Source organism: Rhipicephalus microplus, unplaced genomic scaffold (assembly GCF_043290135.1).
Source record: "Rhipicephalus microplus isolate Deutch F79 unplaced genomic scaffold, USDA_Rmic scaffold_42, whole genome shotgun sequence".
NCBI classification, from domain to species: domain Eukaryota; kingdom Metazoa; phylum Arthropoda; class Arachnida; order Ixodida; family Ixodidae; genus Rhipicephalus; species Rhipicephalus microplus.
Window position 1 is genome coordinate 661,642 of NW_027464615.1, and position 18,071 is coordinate 679,712.

General features: G+C 43.6%; 1 protein-coding gene across 2 annotated transcripts in view; it reads left to right on the forward strand.

The window, feature by feature from the left end:
- Positions 1-18,059, forward strand: part of LOC119167352 (tubulin-specific chaperone E-like) — a 32,166-nt gene extending 14,107 nt beyond the window's left edge. For both annotated transcript variants that reach the window (XM_037418820.2, XM_075884634.1), the window contains exons 7-14: positions 3,569-3,744; positions 4,609-4,738; positions 8,189-8,338; positions 9,402-9,549; positions 11,221-11,283; positions 12,303-12,362; positions 13,249-13,340; positions 15,162-18,059. In XM_037418820.2, coding sequence (XP_037274717.2) covers positions 3,569-3,744; positions 4,609-4,738; positions 8,189-8,338; positions 9,402-9,549; positions 11,221-11,283; positions 12,303-12,362; positions 13,249-13,340; positions 15,162-15,251 — 909 coding nt within the window. In that variant the 3' untranslated portion in view covers positions 15,252-18,059. The remainder of the gene's footprint in view (positions 1-3,568; positions 3,745-4,608; positions 4,739-8,188; positions 8,339-9,401; positions 9,550-11,220; positions 11,284-12,302; positions 12,363-13,248; positions 13,341-15,161) is intronic.
- Positions 18,060-18,071: the final 12 nt, after the last annotated feature.

The window sequence follows — 18,071 nt, forward strand, 5'->3', positions numbered from 1 at the left end:
CGTGAGAGGATCGCAACAGTGTGGCTCTCGGACTTTTTTGGGCACAGCCACCTTAAACGAATCCACAGACTTCTCGCCGGTGGCTATATAGTTCAGCAGGAGCCCGTCATGGTCCAGCAAAATGAATCCGCTGGGGATTCGGCGACACACGCTGTTTCCTGCCCCCCTATTTGCGCCCGCTGCAGAGCAAGCAGCGTAACAGCGCTACGTCTCTTCGAGGCAGTTGTTATCGCGCAACGCCACAGAGCAAGCAGCGTATACGGCGCTCTGTCTTTATGGCACTCGAAACTGATCACTTTGCTGAGCCTTCAGTAGCTCTTTGCTGCCGAAAGTGATTCCCATTTCCCCAAGGGGTGGAGTCTGGTATCACACCCACTCAGGACCGCAGCAATTGCCGCGTGCATGGTGTCACGGGTTCGCTGTCGGCACTGTGGCATTCAGAAAGCTTCTCCACTCGTCCGCTACGTGGTGCGCCGCTTACCTGGATAGCAGCCAAGGTCATCCGCATGGGGATTCCCCTTTTTAAGACGATAGTCTTTCTTAGGGACCTCCAACAGAAAAATTTTGGTCTGTCTGTCTGTCTGTCTGTCCGCAGCACCCACTATTATTGCTCAAGATTCAGCGTTCATACTTGTGCGATTGTCAATTAAAAAGCAATTATTGCGCATATCTGAGGTACCATAACAACACATTGATGTTTTGTATGTGTGCCTTTATACTATAGAAGGCACACACAAGTAATTTTAAGAACCGTAGTGTTTATCACGCTGCACTGACAGTGCAACGCGATGCTCAATAAGGTAAGTGCTTCCAACGCTTTGCCAAGATGACACGGTGGTTGCACCTGCCCGTCGCTTAGCATTCTACACCTTATCACCTCCGATACTAAGTGCATCTTTCTCCGTGGGCAAGCAGGCCTTCTTTCGTTTTTGAACTTCCAGATGGCACTCTTGTCTAACGTTCCTCGATGTGCTCGTTCGCCTCCACTTGACGCTCAAGGTACTAACGCAGGGCCTCCAGAATACCATTCACAAATTTTCTTGCGCAGAACATCAAATAAACGTTTTGTTCACTCTCTCCAGACGCAGGACTATTGTCTTTCGACGACATATGCAGTGTAGCATGCAGATTCGTGGCCATTTTATTGCTACTGTTTCGCCCCCGACGCTTGCATGTGCGAGGGCACTGCGAGCGGCTGTTGCACCGGGATCAAGGTTGTCGGCAGACAACAGGAGGCACAAGATAGCACGTCAGCTACCGCGTTGTTTGTATGTTCACCACAACAGGGGGTGAGGACACGAATGGGTGCAAAAGAGGTGCCCGTCAATAGAGGCAATGGCCTCTTTGTGCAGCGTGGCATCCGCCTAAAAAGGTCAGGGGAATAAAATGCCACGAAGAAGGCACGTTGCGACAAGTCCGAATTGAGCAGGCGAACTGACCCACTAAGAGCAGTCAAAAGCTTAGAGCTTTTGATACCGCGTTGGGCATCAGTGTAGTGTACACGTATCCAGAAGGAGTACGGTCACTAGCGTGGGTCCGGTCTTAGCGAGGCATAAGGAACCCTTCATGAATAGTTTTTGCTGAAAACTACAAATTGTTGGGTGAGTGTCTTATGGCCCCTGTAAAGAGGCCCTACGACGCTTTTACGTCTGCATTCCGCACTGTTGGAGTTTCATTACAGTTTCTTTGTAGAAATATAATTATAACAGCTTTGTTTATGGCCAACCGTGGAGCAATAACGGTGTATTTCACAGTTCAAGAAAAAGTGATGAAAACGGCACGCTTGATTTGTATTGCAGGACCCCTTTAACTTCTTGATAAATCGCTATTGAAAGGCTGCAGTGCTAAACAAACTCTGACAGCATTCATCTCGTGATCCTTTTGTCATGTGTTTGCAATTTAGTAGGCATGGGCAAATGTGTGAGTGCTTTGAATATTTGAACAAACATTACAGCAATTAAATTTGCCTTCACGCGAGCTTAAATTATTTGAAGTTTCAAACTATTTGGAATACACATGTCAACTACGTGTAACCCCCCAAAAAGGTGGTTTTACTGCAGTGCGGGGCTGCCGTGTTGTGAAACCACACTTGTCAGCTGTCAGTGCTAAGCTGCACCTTGCCTAATACTTTTTTTGAAATTTTAAAAGCATGTTATAGAAGCTTATATGCACGAAGTGTAGGAAATTTTAAGGGGGCAGACTGGTCTTAGACATTTTTTTGTTTATTTCTTCAGTGATCTTGATCAAACTGCACAGAATTGTGCAGTTTTTTTCTACTTACTTCAAATATTTAATTAGTTTTTTTGTAACTCATCTTGTTTGTGAGATAACTTAAGTTCACCCTCTGTTTTTGAGGCCGTCATAGAAAAAAAATGCTTAATGAAAAGTGATATTTAAAATATGTCAACATAGACTTATGACTAGAGATTGAAAAAATGCAAGAGTTTTTTTTTTGTTTTTAGGCCTTACTAAATTATTTTACAGCAAAATGAATTGTCAATTTTCAAAAGCAGTTAGAATTATGCTACAATTTCGATGAGTAATTAATTTAGAAGGCTTGTGCTCTAAACTCTGCTCCGATACTTGCACTCTACACACATACAGGTTTCCATTGCAAAAAGAATTATTGTTGAACCTGCCCTAGCTGCAGAGATATTGACGCCTCAAAACTGAATAGTCTTAAATTTAGCTTTTTTAGAAAAATGGAAAAACCAAAAGAAAACACGCAGCTTCTTCAAAAAGCAACAATCATGGTGCGCATGTTTTGCAATCGTCTTAAAAGTGCTCATAAATTCGTAGCAGAGCTTCTAACGCAGGTGGCAAACTATAAAGAAGCCTCGAAGTCTGTTCGCCATTTTTTTGCAGGTTCTGCATGTTAACGTCTCCAAGAATCTGGACAGTCAGAATGACATTACAAAAAAATTACCACTACCTGGCGTGTGAAAATTTGCAGAGAGATAGAAAAATACTTGCAGAAACCAAATATGCCAATTTTAAAAATGATTTTTTTTTGTCCCTTTTTGGCCCCAAAGACCAGTCTGCCCCCTTAAGACATCATGTACTTCACTACTTGTAACTTGTACCCTATTTTATTCAAATGTAGCTACTGTTCAAGGTTGCTTCCGATTCACTAGCAGCCAAAAAAAGACATTTTCACATGCCTATATTTTCTAGTTCCTAAAGATATTGTGTCAGTTAGTTGGGTTGTGACAGAAATGCTAATTATTTTTTCTGCATAACATACTCGAACAGTGCAGTTCTGAATTATTCGGTCCAATCCAATTTGCTCTGGACCTCAAGTTTAGTGCACTCGAACCTCAATATAATGAATCAGGATATAATGAAACATCGGGTATAATGAAGTAGATGAATAGTCTTGCAATAGACATAGTATTAATAATATACCTTCATAACGAATTTTCTGATATAAGGAACTTATTTTTGTGCAAGATGCAGCTTTGTTATAATGAGGTGTGAGTGTATTAGCACTGCAGCCTTTCAGTAACGGATCGCGACCAACTCTCCCAACTTCTAGAGCTCGGCATGGCTCCCCGTGCTGTTTTTGCAGGCCCTACAGTGTGCAGAGATGTGGCCCTGGGTCGAGGACCTGGTTTTGTCGCTAAACGGCATCAGCGTCCTGCGGCAGCCGCCCGACACGCTATTTCAACAGCTGGAGTGCCTGTCCCTACAGGACAACCCCATTTCCTCGTGGGAGACCGTCTGCCACTTGGGACGCTTGCCGAGGTGAGCTGCCGTTTTGGATCACAGGAACATCAATGGTATGCCATAGTGGCTCAGCCGGTCTGTTTGGACTGCTAATTTATTGACTGAAAACTCTATTGTCATTCTGTCAATTGTAGCTTCATTATTATGAAAGAAAGAGAAGGTCATAACCTCATTTCCAAATTTTTTTTTTCACTAAAACCCCAGCATTTTAGGTAATCATGGACTTTGAAGCTGCTTTTTCGTGTATTGACCTTGTTATGTCAACAGACTTACTCGAAACTTGTCATGTTATGTCTCTGCTTCATTTGAAACATAGTGTTATTACTTTTCATTTAAAAGACTACGACGGCCTCGAAATTTAAGACATTTTGTTGCATTTGTTCGAGAACTTCGAAATGGTGTTCCTGGCTGTATTTTCTTTTTGCACATTTTGTGGCCTACCAAGCATGCTTGTCAAAGCAAGAGCTATGCTGGGTATATGCTGCCCTTGAGCAAAATGAAGAATTTTTTCCGATTAGTTGTTATGACCCTGACATTTATGGTTAGGAGCAAGAATTGACAGTTTTTTTTTAGTGAAAGGCTTTGCAAATCTGGTGCTTATCTTCACAGGCGTCTGTTCATTTTCACCAGACCATTAACCACTAGTGAGACCAGTATCGTAGATTTTGGTTGGATGTTAAACAAAACTAAATAGCGTTTGTCGTGTTTATTATTGAGTTACCGACACGTATTTTGGCAAATCCTGACTTAATATTACGTATAGGCTAGCAGATCTGTTCAGTAGCAAGGCCTTTGTGTCAGCTACTTCAGCTTTTCTTCCTGTGTTGAAAGCCATGGAGCTTATTAATTGAGTGCTGTGTGCGCACCTCCTCCTCTACCCAGGTTAAAAAGTCTGTCGCTGGCTGACTGTGATTTGACAAGCGTCTCGTTCCCAGAGACACCGCCGGGCCAGAAAACCCCGTTGTTTGTTCACCTGGTGACGCTGAACCTTCACAACAACCGTCTCGAAGAGGTGGGCAGGCTGTTGGCATTGTTACAGCAGCTGTCAAACATAGTGAGCTCATAGATCGGTGGTTCCTAAATTTACTAAAGAAACCCTGTGATGTACCATTGTTAAAGCACTGGTCGAATGTAATGAGCGCACGGATTGGTGGCTTTTTCTAGGCACATGGAAATATTCGAGTGCTCTGTATGTTTGAACGAATATTACAGTATTAGAATTTATGAAAATTTCTCGAGCGAATTTGACTTGGGCAGTGTACAAGATGACGAGGTTGCCAACCCTGTCAACCATTTTTCATTTAACTATGTCGTGAGCATTTCAGGAGATAATTCACTAGACTGATATGTCATCGAAAAGGGTTTGCAAATTGTAAACGAGTGTGTATTCATGTGCACATATGATTGAGTGCTAGTTCAACTTAGCTAGCTCACTTCATGGATCCATTAACATATGGTGACCTTATAGTGTGGGAATTGAGGCTAGCCCTTGTGTGGGCTTTGCCGCTTTTTCTGCCTGTCTCATATCCTGACATGAGTTCCCTCCTCTGCTGTCTGCCGCGCTGGGAGAGCGGAGTGACGTTTAACCTCTCTCACCCTGTAGCGGATGTCAACTGTGGCGCAGCGCGCAAGGTCTCCCGAGAGGTTTCGGGCGCATGCGTCGGGAGTGGGTCAGATTCTCCGGGACAGCTCACGGTGAGCACGCATTCCTTTTTCCGTCCGTCGACTCCCGTTGTTTGGGGCTTGTTGGACTTCACTGACGGCACCTCGTGCCCGAGGCAAAAGCTCACCTTTTGTTGCCCCTTTATGTACACTCCGCCGAAGGGCGATACGGCGTTTTAGTGCGTGGCCAAGCTACGCCGACCCGTCTCTCTCCGAAGCCAATGCGAGCGAACGCCTTTGCCCTCGCTCGAGCAACCGGGCCTTGGTCTCGATGTCTCCGTGGATCACTTTTACCACCAAGACATGCTCGTGGCACCCTGTGTAGTACTTTTTGCCCGCGGAGTGGATAAGCCCATTTGCTTTCCCGCCGCGCCTTTGCAACGGGCGGTACTGCGTTTTGGTGTTGCCACAGACAATAAAAGATTGTGACCTTGAGCAGTATTGTGTTCTCGCCAGGGCGACGGTTAACGGGTGCCTTGCGGCTCGCTAAGACCAGACCCACGCTAGTGGCTGTACTCCTTCGAGATACGTGTCACTACAATTAAGAAAGCAATGTTAAGGCAGTCATGTTGTATGTTTTGTACCTTGTGATAATCACGGTGCTCCCACTGTTGCACCGAATTGAACTAAATGAGATTTTCTGCTCCATCCTGATTAGAAAAAGCACGATTTTGCACCTAAATGCAATAATACGTTGTCGTGAGACAGTATGCGCAACCCAATCTCGGAGGTCATGGCCAAAATTAGTGACAGAGTGAAATGTGTGCAGCAAAAGTAGTGGCAGCCATGCATGACATGTTTTATGCTCACCGCTATCGAACTTTGCATTTGCTGCTTGTGATGTTTTTGAAACGTTTGGCCTGTCTTTGTACTTGCTGAGCTGTGCTGGCAGTCTGTTGCAAAGCTATGGAGGCGTCTCCTAGCCAACCACCTCTGAACATTCTTCACGCGTGGAACAGTTGCATCCTGGCTTTAATACCGTATTCACTCGTATAATGAGCTTACTCTCATAACGAACCTACTACCCACCTTCACCTTGAAAAAACAGAAAAAAAGACTTTTTTGTAATGTATCTGTTAATTTATTTCGGTATGATAGCCAGTGTCATTGATGATTGAAACAGCATTAAATCAAGCAATTATATCACAAAATAGGAACACTTAAAATTAAAGTCAAAACCTAGTTTTTCAACCATGCTAAACATCTGCGAGTGCGGAAAACGTCAATCAAAATTTGGAAGTCGTACCTTTTACGGAAAGGCCTCATCTGTTGAATGCAGGAGAAAACTCTTTGCTGATAGCGCCACGCAAGCACAGCAGCACAAAAACAAAGCGCATGGCTTTGAACATGGCCTCCGAGATTGCGTGCGCGCAGTGGGGTTCTCTCTGGCCGTCCAAATTGCCGGCCTCCCAAGCAAAAACAGCGAGTATCGCCTCACGCACCCGGCTACAGCAAGAGGGCGCGTTCAATGTGGGTTCCACGAGTGGCGGAGACCATGGCAGTAGTAGAACGTGCGCATGATTTTTTGTTTTTCTCATGTGTGAGCAAAATCATAGACAAATCTTCTGACTGCACTGAAGGCAAGTATTTTTTTTTCTGTTACTGCTTTTATTCTGGTTTAATTGGCAAATAAAAGCATGACAACTGCTGAATATTTCTTATATAGATCATTGCAAGGAGGTATTATTTCGTCTGTGATAGAGGCATTCTAGCATTGTATGTGGGTCAAGACTGAAGCTAGTTACTTTCATTGAATCATATTGCCCTCCTATCGTTGGGGATCATTTAACTATTTTATCACTTACCGATATTTATCTGGTGGTCGATTGAACGCCACTTACATTCTAGATAATTAAGTGCTTATTTTTCGGTGGGGACAATTGTGGGCGTTCCACTTTGACTGGAACGATCGCATTTAGTTACCGGGCACACAAAGATGCCTTTGCTCGCTGTACAGGCGCCATTTGGGAAAAGAGTGCGCTTTCCAAACACAGGAAAGTAACAACAAGACCACTTATTACTTCTTATTTTGCACTCATATCTGTACCTGTGATTAAGTTTAGTGCATCCTTTTTGTTTAAACAGCGCGCTACGTATTGAGCGGTAAACCTTGTTAGTTCGTTCTCGTCCTGTGTGTGTTGTTTAATACATCATGTGTGCGTGAACAGCGTGCTGCACATTTCAATCTTCTTGCCATTCTCAGTGTTACATTCTAAGTTGTTGCTATCGTATTCACTGCTTCGCCCTTGCAGCAATACTGCCACTTTTTTGCTGCCGGGTTTGTCCTTATAAACTTAGCTGGGACACCTGCTGCGTAGGGCATGTTGGGCCGGTACGCTAGCTACACGGCTGGTTACAAACAGCAAGCGCTGAAGCATTTGAACCGAGCGGCTGGATGACACTTCGGCGTTAATCTGCAAGCTTTCGTTGCGAGAGAAACAAAAAGAACTTCAGGCTACAAAAAAAGATTTGTCACGCATTTCACGGGCCCAAACAAGCAAAGCCGCCATGCGAAATTTTCGCTGTTGTAACTCCCGTGACTTTTTTGTCTCGCGTAATGAACTCTCCCCCCAAATTGGCATGAACGTTCTGAAATAAAGGTGGGTTCATTACGCGAGTAAATACGGTATATAAAACTTCCGTCGCCACCTAGTGGCTAAGTGCTGTCACCACCTGGTGGCTAAGTAGAAGTGCGAGACCTATGAGACGAACGCACATGTTGCAAGCTTTGCTTTCTTAGCACTGTCAGTTGTTGTGGCTTTGCTTTTCTTTCTTACTATCAACGTCCTCATTGTTGCAGTGGGTCAGCATAGCGGAGCTGCACAAGCTGGCCTCTCTGGAGGATCTGATTGTGAAGGGGAACCCTGTAACGGTTCGTGAGAAGAGGCACATCACTCGCTGCCTCATAGTGTCTCATCTGGGAAAGCTGCAGCTTCTTGACCGGATGGCGGTCAGTATTCGATGCCAATATAGGCCTTCCCCTAAGGGTTGCTGAGACGTGCGCTTGCCTTTGTTTTCGTTTAACAGCTGCAGCGCACGTGTATTCATGAGGTTATGTGTAGTCGAATGCTGCTGTTTTAAACACAATAATGGAGCAAAAAAGAACATCATTTTGTCATTGTTTGCATACAACGTACGTTTTTTTACAGCATAGGTTCTCATGCAATATAAAGATGTGGGAGTTCTGAAGAACTGTCAATTTCTTGCCGCAACGATTGACATGTGGCCCTTGTTGCAAGATGTCGGAACCCTGACAGTGACATTCTGGTTCCATTGTGCATTATGGACAGTGTGTGGCTGAGGCTTTGGAAGCTGGTGGGACTTAGGAGCAAGAGGGGCTAGGGGCCATCACACCAAGCTCATAAATGTTCTAGTGAGGGGGTGTTCATGGATTGGTGAGGAAAAAAAGAAAAGATGAAGATCGAGTTGCTTTTTGAGCAATGTTATTTCCTTTAACATTCGCTAAATGCGGTTAATAAATAATTCAACATAGGTTAAATGTGCACAATGGCTGAACTAGGTGGCATAACTTTGGAACGATTCTGAGACATTTATTTACAAGATTTGCTGGATGGTTACTTCTAGATGGTGGGTGCAGTGGTGAAAAGTTAAAATGAAACAATTTAGGGCCAAGTGACGCACATGCTTTCGTTTCAACCTTCTTTAGTTCAGGACATATCGGCATAACCTCAACTCAAATGAGTACGTCAGAGACAAAACTATCTTCAGAAACCGGATTTATTTCTGTATATATGACGTGGTTATCTGGAGACATAGCGCATGCTAGTCATTACACTGAGAAATTTAATGTTGCGCATGAATTTGCAAGTGCTGTACATGTTATTGCATCATTCCTACTAGCAATATGTTTTTAACAATATTATGTGAGATGGCGTAGGGGCAGAAATGATGTTACAGGCACCTTAACATGTGGCCGCATGATTGCTGACATGTAACTAATCAAACAGGGGTGGTAAATGTGCCATTGAATCAATTCGTCTGATGCTATGCAGGTCACGAGAGATGAAAGGCGCGAAGCCGGCATCTTCTATGTAAACCGCTTCTTTCCGCTGTGGGTCCAGTGTGGTGGAACAGCAGAAGGGGGAACACCTTCTCCAGAGTTTGTCCGTGAACATCCTAGGTTCCTCAGTCTTCTCAAAAGTGAGTCCTTTTTCTGTACTGTTGTGTTGAACCAGAAGTTCTGCTCCTAAGAACAAAACCAATAAAGTTCTGGCACTACTGAAACAAGTGAATTCGATAGATGGTATGAATTTCAGCATCTTTATTTTAAAGCGAAGTTGAAGTAAATCAGTCACTGTAGAATAATTTTGGAATTTATGTGATGAATGGTAATGAGGTTTGCACAAAATCTTGGTATTAGTGACAGATGTTGATTAGGTTTAAAAATGAATGTTTGTTCTTTGCTTGCAGAGAAGAAAACAACTGATTTCTGCAGTAATTCAGAGATCAATTGAAAAATGCTGTTATTAAGACAACTTTATGAAAAAAAATGCTAGTTTAACATTTCCTAGTTCCAGCGGCTCAGAAAGTTCATTGAGTTATTTTGTTGAGTGTTGCAGTTCTATCTAGTACTTTATTTTATTGCAATAGGACACTCTCGGCTGGATTTCGCCACCGGCGTCGATGTCATGCACCGTATATGTATACATATCTATATGTATATGAAAATGCAAGAAAGAAAAAAAATTGCAAAAAAAAAAAAAAAAAGACTCCAGCGCGTGGAATCGAACGTGGGACTTTCGCGTCGTGAATGCAAGGCGTTAGCCACTGATCCACTGAGGAGCACGTCCTTTACTGTTCAAACGCAAGCTGTTTTATCTACCACTTACGGCTGTTGGCGGGCATCTTAGGGGAAAGCTATGGGGTTTTCGGCATTATCAGCAAGATGGTGCAATGAGCGCGTGACAGACGGCTCTCATCTCTCACGTGTACATTGGCCTGTGTGAGAGAATAAAGGGGGTGGAGTGGACGATCTCTTGGGCGCCCTTATCTCCTGCTTGGGGGGATCATACCTCCTGGCTGGCATTTCTCTTGCACTGGAATGATTCTTTTGTAGTTACGGGGCGCACAAAGGTCACTGCAATCGTTGCACAGCCTTCATTTGTGAAAAGGGCGCGCTTTTCAGACGCAGCGAAGTAACAACTGAGATGCTTATTCACGTTCATCTGTACCTGTGAGTACGTGTCATGCGTCATTGTCATTTCTGCGTGAGAAACTCGGGGCACATTTCGATCTCGTCGACATTCTGTGCATGCCCTTCCAAATTGTTGCTATCGCGTTCATTGCTTTGCCTTTGCGGCAAAGCCGGGACTTTTTTTTTTATTTTGAAGTCGTCGGCATGACCGGTTGTTGTGAGGCCATAAATATGCAAATCCAGCTTTGTGCTTTCGTCTTTCCCACGTGCAGTGCAAGTTTTGCCTGTGTTGTTACACTGCATATACTCAATGTTAATCTAATATTGAACAGTTGAAAGTGACATGCGAGATTACAGCACTAGGTTATGCGTATACTGTGGCAACTCCTGCGAACTTCTACGTATGATATACAGTTATATCTCAATGTGACAAACTTCAGTATAATGAGATTGTCAATATAATGAAGCATATAATTTTTTCATAAATCCCTGCCCAAAAAAAGGTTACACTGCTTGGAAGCAGCACTCATGTTGTCAAACTTTTTGCATGCTTGTTTTGATATTTATAACAACAGGTCTGTTAGTGTGGCTGTCTTGCGCTGGTGGCACTGAATAAACAAAAAATTGCCTGACATTGCCTGTCTTATCTATATCTCTGTGTTTTCGCTTCTCTTCAGCCTATGGTGCACCGGAAACTGTGCCGGATGGCAAGATGCCTTCATTAAACAAGAAGGTCATAAGTATCCTTTATGTTTTAATTTATTTTCATTGCTTATCACATTGCAATGACTGCTGTGTGGAATTCTCTTGTAGAATGCGATATGCACAATGTTGGACGTTGCTGTTCTTCTTTTGTTATATTGGGGAGGCCATCTGGGACAAAACTTCAGTCTGGCGAAAGTCAATTCGTTGAATAGCATACCCCTCTTGAGAAATCTTGACAATGTCATAGCAGTGCTAAAGAAAGTTGTTCGTGAGTATAGCGCTGGGGGCATCAGAACTTACGAGTTGCAGTGTTCCTGGCACTAAGACCTGGTGCTGCACCAGCAACACATATACTCCTTCAGCCACTGTGTGCACCATTCACGCCAAGATAAAGCAGAAATACCGGTGAAAAAAAATTATTATATGTTACATAGATGTTGCAAAACTTGCGAGTTTGCCTGCACTGCTGTTTTGCATAATATTTGTTAAGTATTTTAGTGAAAATAATCTAAGAGGCCATCAGTGTGCTGACACATTATGTTCACTGGTTTTAATGTTTTTTTTACAATACATCAGGTACACTTTTCTATTCCCGTTTTTCAGTTATGCTGTAAATAGAAGAGTAGCTGTTCTCTCGCATGATATTCTTATCTTTGCATGGTGTCCACATTCTCTAAACCTAACGAAACTGACTCACGAACTGAAAATTTTCACAGAAATCTTTTATGAAGGTGTTCATATTAAAGATTTTGAAAAAGATTGCGTAACACAAAAATTCTCACTGTATATAAATAATTTGTGGCTGTAGGCATTCAACTTTGGCATGTATTTAATAACGCAGGGGCACAGCCCTTCTGAATGGCAATTCTTATAAGGGTACAGATGTCGTGTGGAAGTGGTGTCATTCAGTCAGTCTGTTTAGTGCTTTGCACAATGAACAGAGAATGTGCTTGCTTAGAGGCTCTCCGCTAATGTACCTCCAGTAATCTGCTTGTTCTGGTGCTTGTCACAAACACATCGCCTCTCGAAATGATCCTTTACGAAAACCCTCCAGCCATTGAAATTCATGCTCCACAAGAACCAGACCGGGGACCGATTAGGAAGCGCCTACCATGTAAGTACTGAAAATTTCATGCGAACTCATTGGTAAATGTGGCTAAGGTTATGTTCCAGTTTCAATTTAATTATCACATATTCAAGGTTTGTTGTATTGCCAAGTGCTATTGCTTTCATAAAAAACTAACTACAGCACCAATCTGACTGCAACATCATTGCCACAGAAGCTGAAATGCGGTGTTTAAAAATTTGTGTGTGGAGTAACATGTGGGATACTTTCTGCCATTGATGCCCAAAAAAGTTTAAAGACACATGGCTACTTTAGGCAGTGACAATAGAGATCCACATAAGTAATGTAAAATAATATTGTAGTGCCGAGTACAGGCACTACTGAAAGCAACATTCTTTATCAAATCTGTGCATGCTTTCCGTTTCTGGTAGGACCGCAATATCGATAGTAAACTTTTCTGTTTATAGGGCATTTTCACGAGCGCTCACTTGACTTGTCATTATAGGCGTTGGTATCATAATGGTCATAATAGACATCATTGAAGTGGATCTTTATTCCAAACGCTCAATGCACATTCATCATGGCATTGCAATGCTATCTGCTAGCTTCGCTACCAGGGCCTATTGATATGTGTCATGATTTTATTTAAAACACATTAGGTAGGTATGACTGACCTAGACAGATGCAATATTCAGAAATGCCAATATTACTTTATGACTTTCCAGAAATCTCTCTCTTTTGCATTATATTGGGTGGATGCATCATGTCCGTTCGAATGTATATTCATAGCACGCGAGAAACTGCTTCATAGCGTGTGCGACGTGCACATATGTTTCTGAAAAGAAAAGCATGTAGAGTATACAGGTCATGTACGATTCTTTTCAGCCTGAGCGTGAACCTCTTTCCGTTTTTTGTTGCCTTGTTTGTGGTGTAGTGTCCATGTCGGTGGAGAAGTTGAAAGCCCTGGTGACGCAGCTGTTTCCCCGGAAAGGGAGCCGCCTCTGTCTTTCGCTCGCAAGTCATGAGGTAGGTGTCTTGAGCCGCTCCTCAAGACGGGATTCACAGTGTGTTTCAAAGAGGATTTCTAGAAGTTAGAAGCAGTAGGACTGGCAGAAAATAACTTTCCTCTTTTTCACCCAGTGTTAGAGAATCTTTTTGACCTTGCAAGAGATCAAGGTAGTTAAATTTCTTGTTTAACTGATTCATGATGTATGGTTATGCTTACCAGTTGCTTCTTTGTCTTTAGGGACCGAAATTAAATAACTCATTCACCTGTGGAATTCAGTGCACACATGCAAAATGAACATGTGGACAAAAGCACTGACCCTGAGCTCATTTTTTTTTATTCCAAGGAAATGAAATGGCAGAACATGTAAAGCAAGCAAACAAAAATGTAGTACAGCATTCATAGTATAGACACCTGGTGGAGGTGGTGCTCCTTCGTGGAGAGCACCTCCTCAAAAGAGCACCCCCACCAGATGTCACATGGTCGTGCCGACGAAGACAGCAGTTGATGTGTTCAACATGACTCTCTATTTGGGCGAAGCTGTGCCCATGAGACGAAATCTTGAACTATAGCAATATATATATGCTGTACACTGATAGTGAACAGTGCATTGGCTGTTGATAATTTGATCTGTGGTTTAGGCGTGTTGGCATTTATACATGTGGCATATTGCTGGTGGTCGCTTTAGTTCAATAACAAACTCAACTAAATGTTTACGTGCTCAAGCCTTTCAGGAGATTCTAACATAATCTTAAAGGTTCTCAGACATTGGTGCGCGATGCGTGAAAGGCAGTTGTTCTACTATGTGGCAGACTTGATGCTTTCAGGTAGTATGCGAGGGAGTATTAGACCCATAATAAAATCACATGCTACGTAACGCTAACAGACAGAAAAAAAGAAATCCCACATTTCCATGAAGTGAATGATGATGAGTGAGTGAAGCACCGGAGATGAATAATGAGAGGGCTCGTTACGCTCATCGCGGGAGTCTTCGCAAGTAGAGCACACGGTGTACTCACTATGATCTTGATTGCTGGCGGCAAACTCTCATTGTAGATCGGCGATGACGTTGACTTGGGATTTCTCGTTTCTGATGCTGGAAGTGGTGATCAAATTGTTGTCGAACCACAAGCAGTCGCAAACCTTGCCGCTGTGGCATTTCTCGATCTAAAAAGTCACGCTTAATACGCACGTCGGTGCCACCAACCTCAGGTAGCGATCGCTTAAGGAGGTTGGCTGCAGCATCCTTTGCCCGCACCTCCTCGGGATCCACTTGCTGGCGCTTCTGTGCCACCACCACTTCACGGGCTCTCAACTCCGGGTTCGCTTGTCTGTGCGCGTCACGAGCCTTCGCCCCCCCCCCCCCCCCCCCCCCCCCGAATCGGTGGCTTGTCGTTAGCGGCGAGCCCGTGCCGCTTCAGCTTCTCGAGCTCTCACTTCCCAGTTTTGACGGCGAGCCCGCGCTCAGATGCAGTGGTAGCTCAGTTGGTAGAGCATCGGAAGCGATATTCGAAGATCACAGGTTCGGTCTCTGCCAACGTCTAGTTAACTTTCCGGCCACTTTCTTCACATTTACAGTTATTTACTACTAATAACATCCCCTATACTTTACTTTGCTGTGTTGTCTAATAGTTTTCATTTGATATTGTGTCTAACAATGAAAAGCAAGCCCTCAAAATTTCCACTTTTCTTCGTGTAACAAGCCGTTTACATGGAAATACGAAAATGAGGACGAGTGCAAGTGCCACAGAGTAATTGCAGCTCTGTCACAGTTATTGTCTTGCGTCTTAGTCGAGGTCTTTGCTCAAGTGCTTCTTGAACTTCCTTTCGCCCTCCTTCAGGAAGGAAAGGAGTCGGTGCTGGACAAGGAGCGCCTTGACCTCAGCTTCTACGACATCACTGATGGCAGTCGCATTTACGTGCGCTGGTAGGGCACGCAGCGCACCGAGTGTGAAACGTTTTTGAGTAAGGTGTTGTGATGGCCTGAAGGAGTAAACTTCCCTGCTGTGCTCGTGTCAGGTCATTTACCCTGGTGTGCATCCGTCTCAACGCTGCACCGCATTCGACTTGGCAGAGCGATCTACCGCCGCCGTGTAAGCCGTGAAGTTCAGTGGTTGTCAAGACATCATCTGCCATTTTATCTTGCTACAGCAAAATATTTGCTATATGTGTATGTGTGTAGCATCACGAGAGATATTTGAATAGAACAAATCTTATTATACTTCTTGTTTTTAGTTTAATTATCAACCTATTTGTTTGTGTGACATTTATTTTAAGCTGAGACCTTCTGTGAAGGTCTGCTGCGCCACATTTTATTCGTGTATCAGTACTGCATAACTGCTTCCGGTAAAGAAGCATACCAAAAGCAGTAAGGTGCGTGGGCCACCATCCCTTGCACATGTTTTGAGGGCGATGGGAATCACCGCTGTGAGTGCACCATGTCGCCTTGACAGAAAACTACACAATCATCCAATTTTTCAAGTTTCCCCGGCAAGAACAGTTCTATTTTCAACACTATTGCTTAAATACTCACCTCTAATTTATGACTCCTTTTTTTTTTTTTTTTCAAATATGAACTGGCCCACGTGAGCACATTCTTCAGATATACACTACTATAATGTGGCAGTCAATTGTTCAGCTGCATGCTTTTAGAATTCATGCACTCTGTGATGACAGCCTCCAAAAAGATGCTTAACATTTGTCATTGTGGCCATCAGCTTGACTATTATTAGCCCAGAGTTAGACGATGTACCCTTATACCCAGAAATCTGGTACAGGGAAGGGTGACGTGTTCACTGTACTATGTGGAAAACTGCTGCCTGCCTGATGTCACAGTATTTGTAACTGTGGTGTAATGCATTTTATTTTTTGTATAACTGTTCAGACTGTGCCGAAGTTTCAGATGGGCCTTGTTCAGTTATTGCGTTGCTATTTGTGCAGGCATTTATATAGCTTCCCCGCATTCTGCAGAAACTTAGTGAATGTAGAGGCAACTTTGTTATTCTCCTGAAGTTGCTTTATGATTGACTCTTTAGCCGAATTTAATCAATATGCTTTGTGCCTCTTCGCGCGCCTGCTCCTTTTTCAGGCTTCGTTTTTAAGTTGTTTGAAGTACGGTTTACTTTTACAGTGTACCCTAAGGTCAAGTGAGGACATGTAAGTAGCGGTGAGTGCGTGCAATCAAGTTTCTTTGACTGCCAAGCAAAGCACGCCATTGCACTATGCCATTTTCAAGTACAACAATGATGCCTGAGCCGCTTGTACCTGTTGTGGTGGCAACGTTAGTTTCTAAGCGTAGAATGTGTAGCTCCCAACCTTGTATGCTGCATTGAGTAGGCTGAGTCGATGCGCACTTGGCATACTTGGCCTGTGCAGCTGTTGCCACAAGTGAGAAACCTGTGATGAAATTCAAGGCTTTTAATTTGTTAAGTCCAGCTGTCAACCTCGGCATGGGCATAGGGAGTGCTTGCACCCCAATAGCTCAATTTCACGTGAACTAAGCAGGAATGTCACGCCTGGTGTCATACCACCACTGTACAATTTGAGTAAAATGCAAGGTTCTGCTTGCCATTACATCAGTACTCTATGATTCGCCTGCACCATCTGAACCAGTTCACAAAATGCTGCACCTTGCCATACATTTCAGCGGTGCAGCACTAGTGAACTCTGAACCATGCGGTTCATCAAAAACCTGCAGTGCTGGTCGATTTTTCTGCACCCCCTATGCTGATGGTGCCAGCTTGGTGCAGCTGTGTGTGTGCACTATCAGCTGAGCAGATGACTCAAAATCAAGGCGTAAACGCCTTAACCACATTTACTCGTGGTGTCTTTTTTTCAAGATGTTTGCGCCTTATAAGCTGTCCGCATATGCTGTTTGCCACTTGTCAATGTTATGCGAACGACGTATATAAAGCGGGCCACTTTGTCGGCACCTCCTCATTCGTTTCTGGTGTTGCACTGTGCCTGCACCATCGCACTCGCTCCGCACAATTTCTGAACTTCTCGATCACTGCGGTGAATTGGTCCTGATTGCTGTAGGCAAATCGAGCATACCTATAAGTACCGCTATTTCACCAGTATTGGAGGTACGCCCGTGTCGCTGGAACTCCAGTAACCTAAACCTTGTCACTATGAGGTTTTGACCTTTTTTTTTCCAGCATCGCTACTGCCAGGGCAAGGGTCAGCAGCAACATGTTACTCTACTAGTGGAGTTACTAGTGACATTTATATAAGGGTCACGTAACCCGAAGCTGTTGTGGTGCAATTAAACCCTTCCTGGGTGTCATGCAATGTGCGACAGTTTAGAACGGCACACAACATAGCCATGCGAATGGCCAGGTTTCATTCTGGCAGGCAGTGTGGTGGAAACGGTTAATTTACTTTAACAAAAACACACAGTCGTTGCTTGGGAGTTGTAACAAACATTGATATATCATGGCGTGTGCCACATTTAGCAAATATTTTTGATGCTCTTCAGTGGAAGGGTTATATAGTGTGCTACACGTGCTCTAGATCAACTATCCGATGCATTAGAATACTCGTCAGTTGCCCATCAGCAGAGAGAAATACGTATGTGTCTGCTCTTCGAACGCTTGTCTTTCTTACAGATTTTAAAAAGCACCAAATCTAGCTAAAGACAATTTTGTCCCAAGTGTAAGTCAACTTGCATAGAATTCCTTCGAGACTGCTGTAAATAACTGAAATAAACACGTTCATATTGAACAATTCCGGGCTTATAATACGCAGTGACC